This window comes from Mixophyes fleayi, chromosome 6 (assembly GCF_038048845.1).
Source record: "Mixophyes fleayi isolate aMixFle1 chromosome 6, aMixFle1.hap1, whole genome shotgun sequence".
Lineage (NCBI taxonomy): Eukaryota > Metazoa > Chordata > Amphibia > Anura > Limnodynastidae > Mixophyes > Mixophyes fleayi.
The window spans coordinates 99,881,137-99,893,464 of NC_134407.1; the positions used below are offsets into that span (position 1 = coordinate 99,881,137).

General features: G+C 41.8%; 1 protein-coding gene across 1 annotated transcript in view; it reads right to left on the reverse strand.

Annotated features, from left to right (window-relative positions):
• The window catches only part of POLR3A (RNA polymerase III subunit A), a 614,347-nt gene extending 602,227 nt beyond the window's left edge, over window positions 1–12,120 (reverse strand). Inside the window, exons 1-6 of the mRNA XM_075217088.1 lie at window positions 11,951–12,120; window positions 11,189–11,324; window positions 10,058–10,195; window positions 9,688–9,859; window positions 8,623–8,777; window positions 7,099–7,338 (exon numbers count right to left, since the gene is read on the reverse strand). Coding sequence (XP_075073189.1) covers window positions 7,099–7,338; window positions 8,623–8,777; window positions 9,688–9,859; window positions 10,058–10,195; window positions 11,189–11,324; window positions 11,951–11,994 — 885 coding nt within the window. The 5' untranslated portion in view covers window positions 11,995–12,120. The remainder of the gene's footprint in view (window positions 1–7,098; window positions 7,339–8,622; window positions 8,778–9,687; window positions 9,860–10,057; window positions 10,196–11,188; window positions 11,325–11,950) is intronic.
• Window positions 12,121–12,328: the final 208 nt, after the last annotated feature.

Consider the following 12,328-nt stretch of genomic DNA (forward strand, 5'->3'; position numbering starts at 1 on the left):
AACAAAAGCAGGGGGCGTTCCAAAGGTGTAAAATCATTTAAAAAAGAGGATTTTTGTACTTACGTTAAATCCGTTTCACTGATTCCGTCTGGGGGACACTGCTACCATCATAGGTTGTGGAGGGGAGCTCGGGAGTTGGCACCTAGCTAGTTAACTTTAGCAACTGCTGACAGACACCTCTCCTTTACAATCCCCCTGTCACCTCCCAGTTAATTAAAAAGCCCAAAGGAGAAAAGGCCAATCAAACAAGAGCACACAGAGGAAAAGGGAGGGATCGCAGTGTCCCCCATGCGGAATCAGAGAAACTGATTTAACGCAAGTACAAAAATCCTCTTTTCTCTTTCATCCAGTCTGGGGGACACTGCTACCATGGGGATGTTCTAAAGCAGCCCCCTAAGGGTGGGACTGCTCTGAAAGCCCGGCTCGTAGAGCACTACGAGCAAAATTTGCACCCGCAGACGCAAATACATTAAACCGATAGAATTTGGTAAAGGTGTGGACAGAGGACCAGGTGGCTGCTCTGCAAAGCTGGTCCGTAGAAGCCCCATTTATCACTGCCCACGACGTCCCTACCGACCTGGTGGAAAGGGCCGTAAGTCTCTCTGGCACAGGACGGTTAGCCCTGATGTAAGCCTGTTTAATGGTTGCCTTAATCCATCTTGCAATAGACTGTTTTGAGGCTGGCCAGCCTCTTTAATTAGAATCAAAAAGGGCAAACAGAGAATCGGTATGCCGAACCTGGGAAGTTCTCTTAACGTAAATACGGAGAGCCCTAACCACATCTAATTTCTCCATATACTGCTGATCAGAATGAGAAGCCGATATAAAGACCGGAACCACAATTCCCTGGTTTAAATGGAAGGCCGAAACTACCTTCGGTAAAAAAGAAAGGGAGAGTTCTTAATACCGCTCTGTCCTCGTGAAAAACCAAATATGGTTCTCGACAAGACAGAACTCCCCACTCTGAAACTCTGCGTGCAGATGCAATCGCTGAAAGAAAGATGACTTTCCAGGTCAGAGACCTAAAATCTGCAGCAAGTAATAGTTCAAAAGGGGGCCCTGTAAGCATCTCAAGTACCAGATTAAGATCCCATGGTGCTGTAGGCAGAACGTAGGGAGGCTGAATATGTAAGACTCCCTGAAGAAAAGTCTTGATGTCTGGCAAATCCGCTAACTTCAGGTGAAAGAAAACTGAAAGTGCTGATACCTGAACCCTTAAGGAACCTAAACGGAGACCCGCTTCCAGACCATCCTGAAGAAAAGCCAATAATCGAGGCAGACGAAAAGAGGACGTGTGACAGGACTTATTTTTACACCATCTGATATAGACTCGCCAAATACGATGATAGATGCGAGCTGAAACTGGCTTCCGAGCTCGCAGCAGAGTGTTCACTACACTGGGGGAGAAACCCCTAGCCCGCCAGAGCCTGGCTTCAACAGCCATGCCGTTAAATTTAACCGAGGTAAATTCTGGTGACGAAAAGGACCTTGCAGGAGAAGATCGTCTCATGACGGAAGACGATGTTCTTGCCCTACCGCCATGGAGATTATGTCCGCGTACCACACTCGACGTGGCCATGCAGGTGCTATCAAAATTACCGGCAGATCGCCCTGCCTCACCCGTCTAAGTACTCGAGGAAGCATGGGAATTTGGGGGGGAACAGTTATCCCAACCTGAAATCCCATGGTCATTACATCCACTGCTACTGCTAAGGGGTCTCTTGCCCTTGCACAAAACCTGGGAACCTTTCTGTTGTGCCTGGAGGCCATGAGTTCTATATCCTGAAGACCCCACCTCTGATCTAGAGACTGAAAGACTTCCGGATGGGACCACTCCCCTGGCATCATCGCATTGCGACTGAGATAATCGGCCTCCCAGTTTTTTATTCCTGGAATGAACACTGCCGAGATTGCTGGAACATATTGTTCCGCCCAAGCAAATATCTGAGCTGATACTTGCATTGCAGCTGAACTTCTCGTTCCTCCTTGTCTGTTGACATATGCCACAGCCGTGGCATTGTCGGACTGAACCCTGACTGGATGGCCCTGAAGGGTTTGGGCCCCACGAAAAGCCAAAAGAATTGCTTTCAACTCTAACGTGTTGAAGGATAGGGCGGACTCCTGGACTGACCAAAGACCCTGGAGTCGGAGATGAAGGGCTACAGCCCCCCAACCTTTCAGACTGGCATCTGTTGTGACTATGATCCATGACCATGGAGCAAAGGACTTGCCCACCGACATGTGATCCTGAATCAGCCACCACTAAAGCAAATTTCTCGCATCCGTGGACAGAGAGATCTTCTGGCGATCCAAATGTAGGTGGGATCCTGACCATTTTGTCAAGAGGTCCCGCTGGAAGCACTGGGAATGAGCACGACCGAAAGGGATCGTCTCGAAGGAGGCCACCATCTTCCCTAGAAGACGCATGCACAAGTGAATTGAAAGACTGGAAGAGGACAAGACCTGAAACGATCTGATTTTCTCTACAGGCAGAAACATCTTCTGTTGTTTGGGGTCCATGATGAGTCCCAGGAAGATCATGCGCTGGCACGGAACCATCTGGGATTTCTTTAAGTTTATTAACCACCCATGGCTCTCGAGGAAAGCTATGGTGAGGGATAAGTGCCGTTTTAAGCAAATCTCTGAGGTGGATTTGATGAGCAGATCGTCTAAGTAGGGCACTACCTGAACTCCCTTTAAGTGAAGACAGGCTGCCATTACAGACATATTAGTGAAAACCCTTGGAGCCGTGGAGAGGCCGAAGGGAAGAGCCCAAAACTGATAATGGGAGGCCCCCACTGTGAATCTGAGGAGAGACTGATGACCGCTCCAAATAGGAACGTAGAGGTATGCGTCCTTTATGTCTATGGAAGCCATAAACTGATTCCTTTCCAAGCTGTTTATACTGACCTCAGGGACTCCATCCGAAATTTGTCCACTCGTAAGTGCACATTGAGGTTCTTTAGATTTAAGATGAGTCGAAAGGAACCGTCCGGTTTCCTGACCTGAAAAAGATTTGAATAAAAGCCTCTCCCTTTCTGGTCTTCTGGGACCCTGCAAATGACTCTTGCCGAAAAAAAGAGAGGCGACACAACTCTGTATCGCCTGTCTTCTCTGTGGATCTCGGGGTAGCGGGGTTACAAAGAAACAATGTGGAACAGGGCCCAGCAGGTCTATCATGTACCCCCTTTATATAATGCTCAGAATCCAAGGATCCTGAGAGGTCGCTATTCATTGTTCTAGAAAAAGAGACAGGCGTCCCCCTACTGTTGCCACCTCCTGGTGAGTAGAGTGGCAGTCAGGATGCAGGCTTCTCCTGAGCCTTGGAGGCCTGACGTCTAGCTGAGAAAGAGGACCTACCTCTGACTGAGAAGCCTCTAGAATTCGGTTGTCTTCCCTTGGATGACTGGCCCCTAGGAAAGGAGGTTCCCCAAAAGGACTGCCTAAAGGAGCTAAAACGCGGGTTCCGGGCTCTGCTAAGTTCATTGGCAAAAAGGTGCTTTTGCCACCTGTTGCCTGAGAAATAATACTGTCTAACTCCGGGCCGAACAAACCGGATGCTGAAAACGGAATGGTTTGCAGGGATTTTTTAGATTCCGAATCCGCCTCCCAGGATTTCAGCCATAAGGTTCTTCTTGCTGAAATTGCCGCAGCCTGAATAGAGGAAGACACAGACTCTGTGTTCTGAGCTGCCTCATAAAGATACCCATATGCTTCCTTTAAATGTAAAGCTAGGGGAAGCAATTCTGAGTTCTGCAAAGGCCTCTGCCAGCTGCTCTGCTCATGCTTCCATGGCTCTAGAAACCCAAGCTGAAGCAAATGTGGGTCTAAAGGAAGAACCTGCTGCTGCAAAAATAGATTTCAGTTGAGATTCAATTTTGCGGTCAGTGGAGTCCTGCAGAGGTGCTGTGCCCGGGACCGACAGGGTAGTGTGGCGGGCTAAACGGGCTACGGGAGTATCCACTCTTGGGATTCCTTCCCACCGAGCCAGATCCTCTTCTTGTAATGGATACAAGGAGGAAAATGTTTTTGGAATAGACAACTTTTTATCAGGTTGTTTCCAAGCTCCCTCAGCAATATCTTTCAGTTCTGCAGAAGGAGGAAAATGAATAACCTTTCTTCCGGCTTTCTTAAAAATACTTTTGTCTATAGGACTAGGATCCTCCGTCTCACGGAGGTCCAAAGCCTGCTTCACCGCTAATACCAAATCATCAATAACTTGATATCTGGCAGTTTCTTCCTGATCAGACAGTTGAACCTGATCCGGATCAAAACTTGTTTCCCCTTCCTCTTCAGAAAACCCCTCTGAATCTGAGAAGGACAGTAGAGGATTAGCGGATCTAAACCGCTTTCTTTTAGTAGGGCCCCAATCTGGGTATTCAAGCAACTGGTTTAGTCTGTCTAAACCTTTTATTAATGATGAGGACCATGCTGGTTCTGTCGGGACAGGGGCCTGATCCGTAATTAAAGAAGAAGGGCCTGCCTTAACCGTTCCAGTAGAAGCAGTCGCAGCCGGAAGCCCCAAAGCTGTAACAGCATTATTCGGCACAGTAGGAAGAGTTGCCAAGCTTGTCAGTAACGGAGTAGATTTAGTGAAAAGCTGGGCTAAAGAGGAAACAGACTGTGTCAGAGAAGCCACCCAGGCCGGTTTCTCCGTCAGAGGGGCTGGAGTGTGCTGGGTTTGCGTGGAGGGGGGCCCCCCCTTTGCAATCAGCACAGAGCGCCAACGGGTCCTTCTGCCCACATGGTAATTTAACCTTACATCTAGAACAGGTAAAATATTTAGCCATAGGACCTTTTCCTTTATCCGACATTTTACAAAGGAAAGAATCACCAAGCACACCAGACTTGAGAGAGAGAGAGTGAGAGAGACAGAGAAAAGAACAAGTAATCAACTAATCTACAAATAAAAGTTGCAGTTATACTTTTTTTTAAAGAAACAATGTGATATTGGCAAGTAAAGAGTACAACAATATTACCCCTACTAGCCCCACTTGTCAGCAAACAAATACAATTTTGTAAATGCTTAATGAAATTAGAGATACTCAGCCCAAAGGGCCAAAACAGGGGAGAAGTCCAACAGCAGTGTCCTGGTGCCTGCTCCCACCAAGATGTCTCTCTTACGGGGCTTCTCTTAGCGCCAGAAGACCGGAATGTTCCAAGTGACTTGAAGAGCAGGGGAGCTCTATCTAGTTTTAGCTTCCCCTCTTCCGTTTTAGTCTCCGCTCTCTCTCTTTTTTTTTGTTTAAGAAAATATAGAACGGCAGAATAATGGAGACCTCAAAAAGATTGAGGTCTCCTGCAGCGGTTCTGACCCCTATGCCCCCTCCTATTTTTGAGGGGGGGGATCTTGGTTTTGCCCCCTTCTTGCTGCCTCTTAGTCTCCTCATCCGTTCCTCCGAATCTAAGATGGCCGTCGGCTGGTGATCCGATAACCGGCGCTCTATGCCTGCAGTGGCAGTGCCGGTTATCGGGGAGGCTGAGAGTGACAGCGGTCTGGAGAGACTGCTTGTCACTCTGTTTCAGACACCGAAGAGTGTGCCAGCGAGAGCCCTCGGCTCTCATCTGACAGAGCAGTGTCTGCGCTGCGGTTCATGGAGTGTGTTCTCTATGGCAGAACACACTCCCAGGTCTGCCTTCAAAATAAAAGTCCCTGTAAAGTAAAAAAAAAAAAAAAGTTAGAAACAAATAAATTAAAAACTAAATATAAATTAATAAAATTAACAGTAGCAGTTAATATAGCAGCCCAACTCCTTGGGCACCTAGAAAAAACTGGGAGGTGACAGGGGGATTGTAGAGGGGAGGGGTCTGTCAGCAGTTGCTAAAGTTAACTAGCTAGGTGCCAACTACCGAGCTGCCCTCCACAACCCATGGTAGCAGTGTCCCACAGACTGGATGAAAGAGAAACTTTATTAGCACATACAATAAATACACGCATACAAGAAGCAGGCAATAAACAAACACTAGAAAAAAACACACAAGACAAGCGCCAACGGGTGTATTCGGGTGCTTCACTAACCGCTGCTACAACATTAGCAGATGCTGTATCTGCTATACAATCAGAAATAAAAAAATCAACATAGAAGAAGAGTGCAGGTTAAAGTGAAAAATATATATATTTATTATAATTCCAAATTAAAACCAATATAACCACATATATAATAACACATAGAAAATTCCCGCTAAAAGTGGCAAGTATATAACTACAAAATCATGTTCCAAAAATGTAAAATTTCATCCAGCTTCATCATACTAATATATTGTTCAGAAACTTTGTGTTTTAAACAATCGGAATGTTAGCCTCCTTTATATAACCATAAGTTGATATTTTGTTATGTAGTAAATGTTCATAGCATTAGGGACTAATCCCAGAGATCATTCAGATAATGACAGATTCAATTTGTTAGGCAACAAATCTAAGCAATAAGCAAAGTTCTCTTGACAGTCTACGAATGAATTATTTGCTGTACCTTAGTCCCAGAAGTACTCCGTTTCAATGCGGCTGGAATATTCATACAGCGTCAGTTCCACAGCCAAGAACACTAAATGATAAGCTGAAGAGGCTCTGATGAAACCGCCTCCTAAGAGGCAGAGAAACGAATCAGGTGATGCTATTGTGTGCAAAGCTCTCCAGCTCATCATTTAATAGTGTTTATACTTGCCTGTGGAACTGACACTGTATGAATATTCCAGCAACAATTATAAATGATTTAGTACTTCATTTGGGATTGATTACAATAATGTATGAATGGACCCTCTTTACTTCACTAATTTCTATACTACACTGCCTTATCAATGAATAATGTCAATGTTTCATGCTTGAACAGTCTTCCAATTCTCTACTAGGACATTTTTTTTGGGGGGGGAGGGAATACCATGTTCCCCCCCAAAAAACTATTTCTCTATATAGTAATGTCAGGCCACACATTTATGTGCCAATAAGCATTACTTCTTCCTTTCCAATCCAGTTATAACATGCAAGGAGGCGAACTATACATTCTTACACAAGGCAAAGCCTAAATGTCGTTCATGATAAAACCTAATCCAGAGAAATTACAGAAAAAATAACTAAGCAGAGAAGTACAAGAGTTGACTCACCTTCTTGATGACGTCATTTAAAAATATGATTTCTGTCAACTTCATGGTGAGGTCATCTTCATTGGTGCCAGCTTTTAGGTCACTCACAACTGAGGGTCGAATGCAGAGTGGGGGGACTAAAAGCCTGGTGAGAATAAGGTCACAAGGCTTACCGGCATCTGGGTTCATAAGTAATAGAGGAATGTCCTCAGCAGGGATCAGTCGCAGAAGATTCAGCACCACAAGTGGATTTAGATTTTCCTGTATGGATTGAGACAACCGTTATGGTACATCAAGAGAACTAAGCCACCGCTGCCCACTGTTTTTCATTAGTAAGAGGCAAAGATTCCAGTGTTTTCATATGCACATTCTTTAAGAACACAACCTCTGAAATTTGTGGGTAAAACCTCAAGAACAGTAAAAGTATTTTATTGAAAAGAGTTACTGCTTGGAACAGATGTACTTTTCAAAAACACTAAAACAGAATTTAAAACTCCAAAGGCTACATTTCATTTTGGGCACATTACAAATAGTTAAAATAAAAACTAAGCACTAACCTGCTATGTTCTATTCACTGGATCCGCCTGAGTGCCCAATGGGTCTAAAGGGTCAACTGTGTACCACTCGCTCCTCTTTATGCTCAGCCTGTCCCCATAAACTAGATCAGACCCATCTGGGCCCAAGTCAAATTGAGCGAATAGACCGTAGCACATAAACTCTTTGTAAAGGTTACCAACTGTCAAGTCATTCCAGATCAAATCAAGGTTTCAAATTGTAATGAAATTTGGTATAATAAATGGTAAAGAAAACCCCAAAATCTTAGGCTGATATGTGTACACTGGTTTTGAAGTTACATGCCTTTAAAGCTGCTTTCAGCTTTCAACATTTTTTTTAAATTGCATGTGTAGATCACCTGATTAAGCTACAGAGGTGATCAATGTCTCATTTCAAACATCCCTATATGGGCTTTCATATGATTTTTAACACAGCAGTTTCAAGAAAAATGAAAAATTTAAAAATGATTTTCTAAAAAAGCCAAATTTTTAAAAAACATCTCAAAAAGTGTTCATACTCTTGTTAATAAAGCCACAAAGTTTTATTTTGGGATCATGATGGGATCATCTGCTACAAGAGCTTTCAGTTTTGAGTGATTCATGAAAATTTTATTTATTGAGGCACTACATGTCTGAGAAAATCAACAAAACATTGTTTTCCCAAGTTCACTTCATTAGAGGAATGCACATTCCACTTTAGGTGCGTTTGGGGACAATATTTTACAGACAGCCCCTGCTCAAAGTCAAAGTATAATTCTGAGGTTTGCAAATTCTACTTATACATTAACAATCCCTTCAATAACTTGAACAAATCTGTAAGCATTGAGGATACTTTTTGTTTTAATCATGAGAATGAAACCAATAAATATAACATATACAAATATAAAATGTACATAAACATATATCTCTTTGAAAGTATGTACAAAATACTGGGGAACTTATGAAAACCTGTAATGAGTCATCAATAGCACAATACAGCCAATATGCCTACCTGTGCCCGTCCCAAGAGAGCCTCTACTTCCTTGTTGTGCTCTATTGCGGTTTCAAAAGACTGCAGGAACTGAGACACCTTAGGGTCCACCACCTTTTTGGTGGTCTTGTACTTTTCATGAATGATTTTTAGTAAGCCACACTTTTTCACTGGACCTGAGTGAATAGGAGAAAACCTTTTGGATTGCAACACAAACATCTCCAACAGTTTATTCAAATCTATTTTACATTCTCAGAAGATGTATGTGACTGGATAAAACAATGAACATAAGTTGCTACTCCAATTGTGTTTGACATTTTAACTTCATAATAGCAGAGCTGGTTTTAAAAAAACATGGGGTCAAAGGTAAGGATCAACCATGGGACAGCTTATAACACACAACCATTCTGGAGGCAAGTGTATAAAACTAACTATTCTTGTGGCAAGCACACAATACAGACCTTCATTCTTAAGGCAAGCACACAATGCAGAACCCAACTGTGATGACTAGTACATAAAGCATAACTACTATTCCAGTCACTAGTATACAATGTAGACTCCAATTCTGATGGCTTGCACAAACTGGAGGCAACAATTTTGGTGGCTTTTATATAATGCAGTGCCCAGGTCACTTGACGAGAATGTTCTCGGCAGTTATGCAATTACAAATACCATCATTATATCCATCAATGGTTTGCAGAATATGAAGATTCACAACACAAATCCCAGCATTTCTTACCAATCGTTCACTATCCTGGTATACAGAGATAGCAATTTCATGACATGAGTCAAATATTGTCTAGCATGGAACTCTGGCTGTTTGTACAGTGGATACCCATTGGCTTCTGGAGTCAACTGCACAAATAGAACCAGTAAAAGTTCATATATTGCTAACTGTTCCTACTATTTGTCATTAACTGAGCCCAATAGCTGTGGGTGGGTGCAGCACAAGTTAGGGTTGAGTGAAAAGTTTTAAAAACATGTGTAAAAGGAAAAAGAGCCACCCCTATGAAAATCAAAGCCCCAAAACATTGATACACCTGCATATTTGAAATAAACACATTTATGAAAGCTGTCATTTCTAACCGTTGAAGGCTTTGCAAAATAGACAAATGGTTTTTTTGCGGCATTTTTCTGAGATTTTCTTTTTTAAGCCTCTCTTCTGCAAATAGGTGAGCCCTGGCCTCTTCAGGTAATCCAGGAATTGCTTTCTCTCCTCCGAGGTCAGCATGATATGTGAACAGTTCTTACAGATCATCTGGAAGACAACAGTGGAGAACGGGGGTCTGATAAACTGTTAGCAATAGTTTTAACAACTTGTTCTAATGGCAGAAATTGGCATATTCATGCAACAGCTGAAGCTTGTTTGGTTTCCAGGTTCAATTTATAGGCTTGTGATAAACTTGGACATAGGCAATCTGATTAGTTCCATATAGAAGTTAATGGGTTATCTTACCTGTAATATGCCAATGACTGCCTTGAAATAACCAACATGAAAGCAAGGTAACTCCAAGTCTAGATAACCATAATGTCCCAGACATTCAGCCAAGTTCTTCCCACAGGTCAGGCAGGGACGATCCTTCTCACTAGTACCCTGAGGCAAATAAAAAATATTAAGAAACAGAGTTTGAGATAATCATAAAAATGTTGAAGTTTTGTTTTCTATACTGCTTCGCATGGGCAGACAAATGCAGAAAGGATAGCTGACATTTTAAAGTACCATTCTCTGTTTGTAAAATATTTACATGATGTATCTAGTTTAACACGAATACAAAAATGAAACAAACACTACTGCTAGACAAGAGACAAATTACTCAGGCAAATTGTTACAATAACAAATAATTTAAAACTTACTTCTATATAGATAACTACTGTTCAGTCCTCCAACGAGAAGCGAGAATACAGTTAACATATGTCTCCCTTATTTTTGGATTTTATTTGTGCTTTTAATGTCTGAATTACCACACTAATCTGGGGTACCTTATGTAGATTCTATAATAGAAATAGTACTGGCAATGATAAGCACTAACTACAAAGTTTATAAAATTCACAATATGCTTTACCTTGTTCTGAAAAAGCTTGAACAGGAACTACACAGTTAAAGAATGTCACCCTTTAAGCATTGTAAAATTAATAAACTTTGAAATACACACATTTAGCCAATTTTAATGCAGTCAGAAGCAATACGAGATGCTAGGTCTCCAGGATCTCCTGACTTTTATTAAACAAAAGCATATATGAAAATCAGCTACATTATAAAATGTATTTAATGGGGCCAGTATGGTAGAAGAAATGATTGGTGGAAAATAATTACCTTAATTTTTCCAAGCCATGATGAATACAACAAAAAAGAATGCTACACACAGACCGAGCAATCTATACAACTTTGTTTTGAAAAGAGAAAAAAAAACATCAACAAAACAACAACTAAAGATTAAACATTATAATGTTCACTACAAAAACTAAAGTGGTTAAAAACAACAAATAAAAGCTATTAAGCTACTACAGATTACTATATCTGGCCAAGTACTTGATGGTACTACGATATAGCAAAATCATCAAACTTGAACCTTGCATATTCATTTACCATGCGATGATCCAGAACCCCATAAGGAAGAGGTGAATGGTTGTTGTCTTGGCTGTACAAGCTCTTGCTTACCACCTGGATGTGTGCCTGCTGCCTCATCTGCTCTGCAGACTTCACCCCAAAACAAATGTGGCTTCTGTAGAAGTATGAGGAAAAGCAAAAAAATAGATCAAGTAGTTCAGTATAAGTATAGTTGCATTCCCTATTACACATAACATACAGGTCAGAAGAAAACCCAAGATCCCAGCACTAGAAGGCACCAATGCTAATCTATGTACCACTATTAGGATGCAACATATGTCAATGGAAAAAAAAGACCCAAAATAATTATACCCACTGTTTCAAATTTTCATTAACTTTATTTTCATGCACAAAGATCACAAATTACAGTGAACAGGCACTACTACTCCTGGCTGACAGTTATTTTCATGCTATTATGCACTTTTTAGGTCACGAATGGAGATTAAAAAAAAGCATACCGTAGCTTGCAAAAAAAATGTCATGAGTGTATTTGAGCACCACCACTCAGTCACTTCAGATGTGTGCATTAAAAAGAAAAAATTATGGAAATTTTAAACACTTTGCACTTGCCATTATTTTGTGACCATTTAATACTATGTGATTAGATTCATTACATTGTTTCTGTCCTTACTCAAGGCAGATGTTGATACACTCTTTTAACTGAGTAACTATTAAAGAATGTTACATATTTCCTTATACTTATTATTTGCAATCACCAGTTCATAGTAAATAACCACTCACATCTTTTTAGCCACATCGGTCTCTCTAAATTGCTCCTTCATCATAGTACTGTGAAGTAATCGCGATAAACCATTGAACCAAATCGTGACACGTTAACTCCCTCTACCAAATATCATGCACTCTGCTTTCCATGCTGCACAAATCACTTCCGGGAGCCCTTCCACCACTACCATAGAGTGCAGCGTGAAAAGGGATAGAGAGGCTGAGCGTCATAGAGTTGACACATCGCTACAGTTAGGCGTAGATCTAGACTGCAGTCATAAAATACATCGTTTTAATGTACGGTAAATTTGGCCGGAGTTGTGGAAAGAGCACATAGGTTCACAGGTGCCACGCTACTTTTTATTATTTGCTATAGACTTGAAATCATGGTGTGAC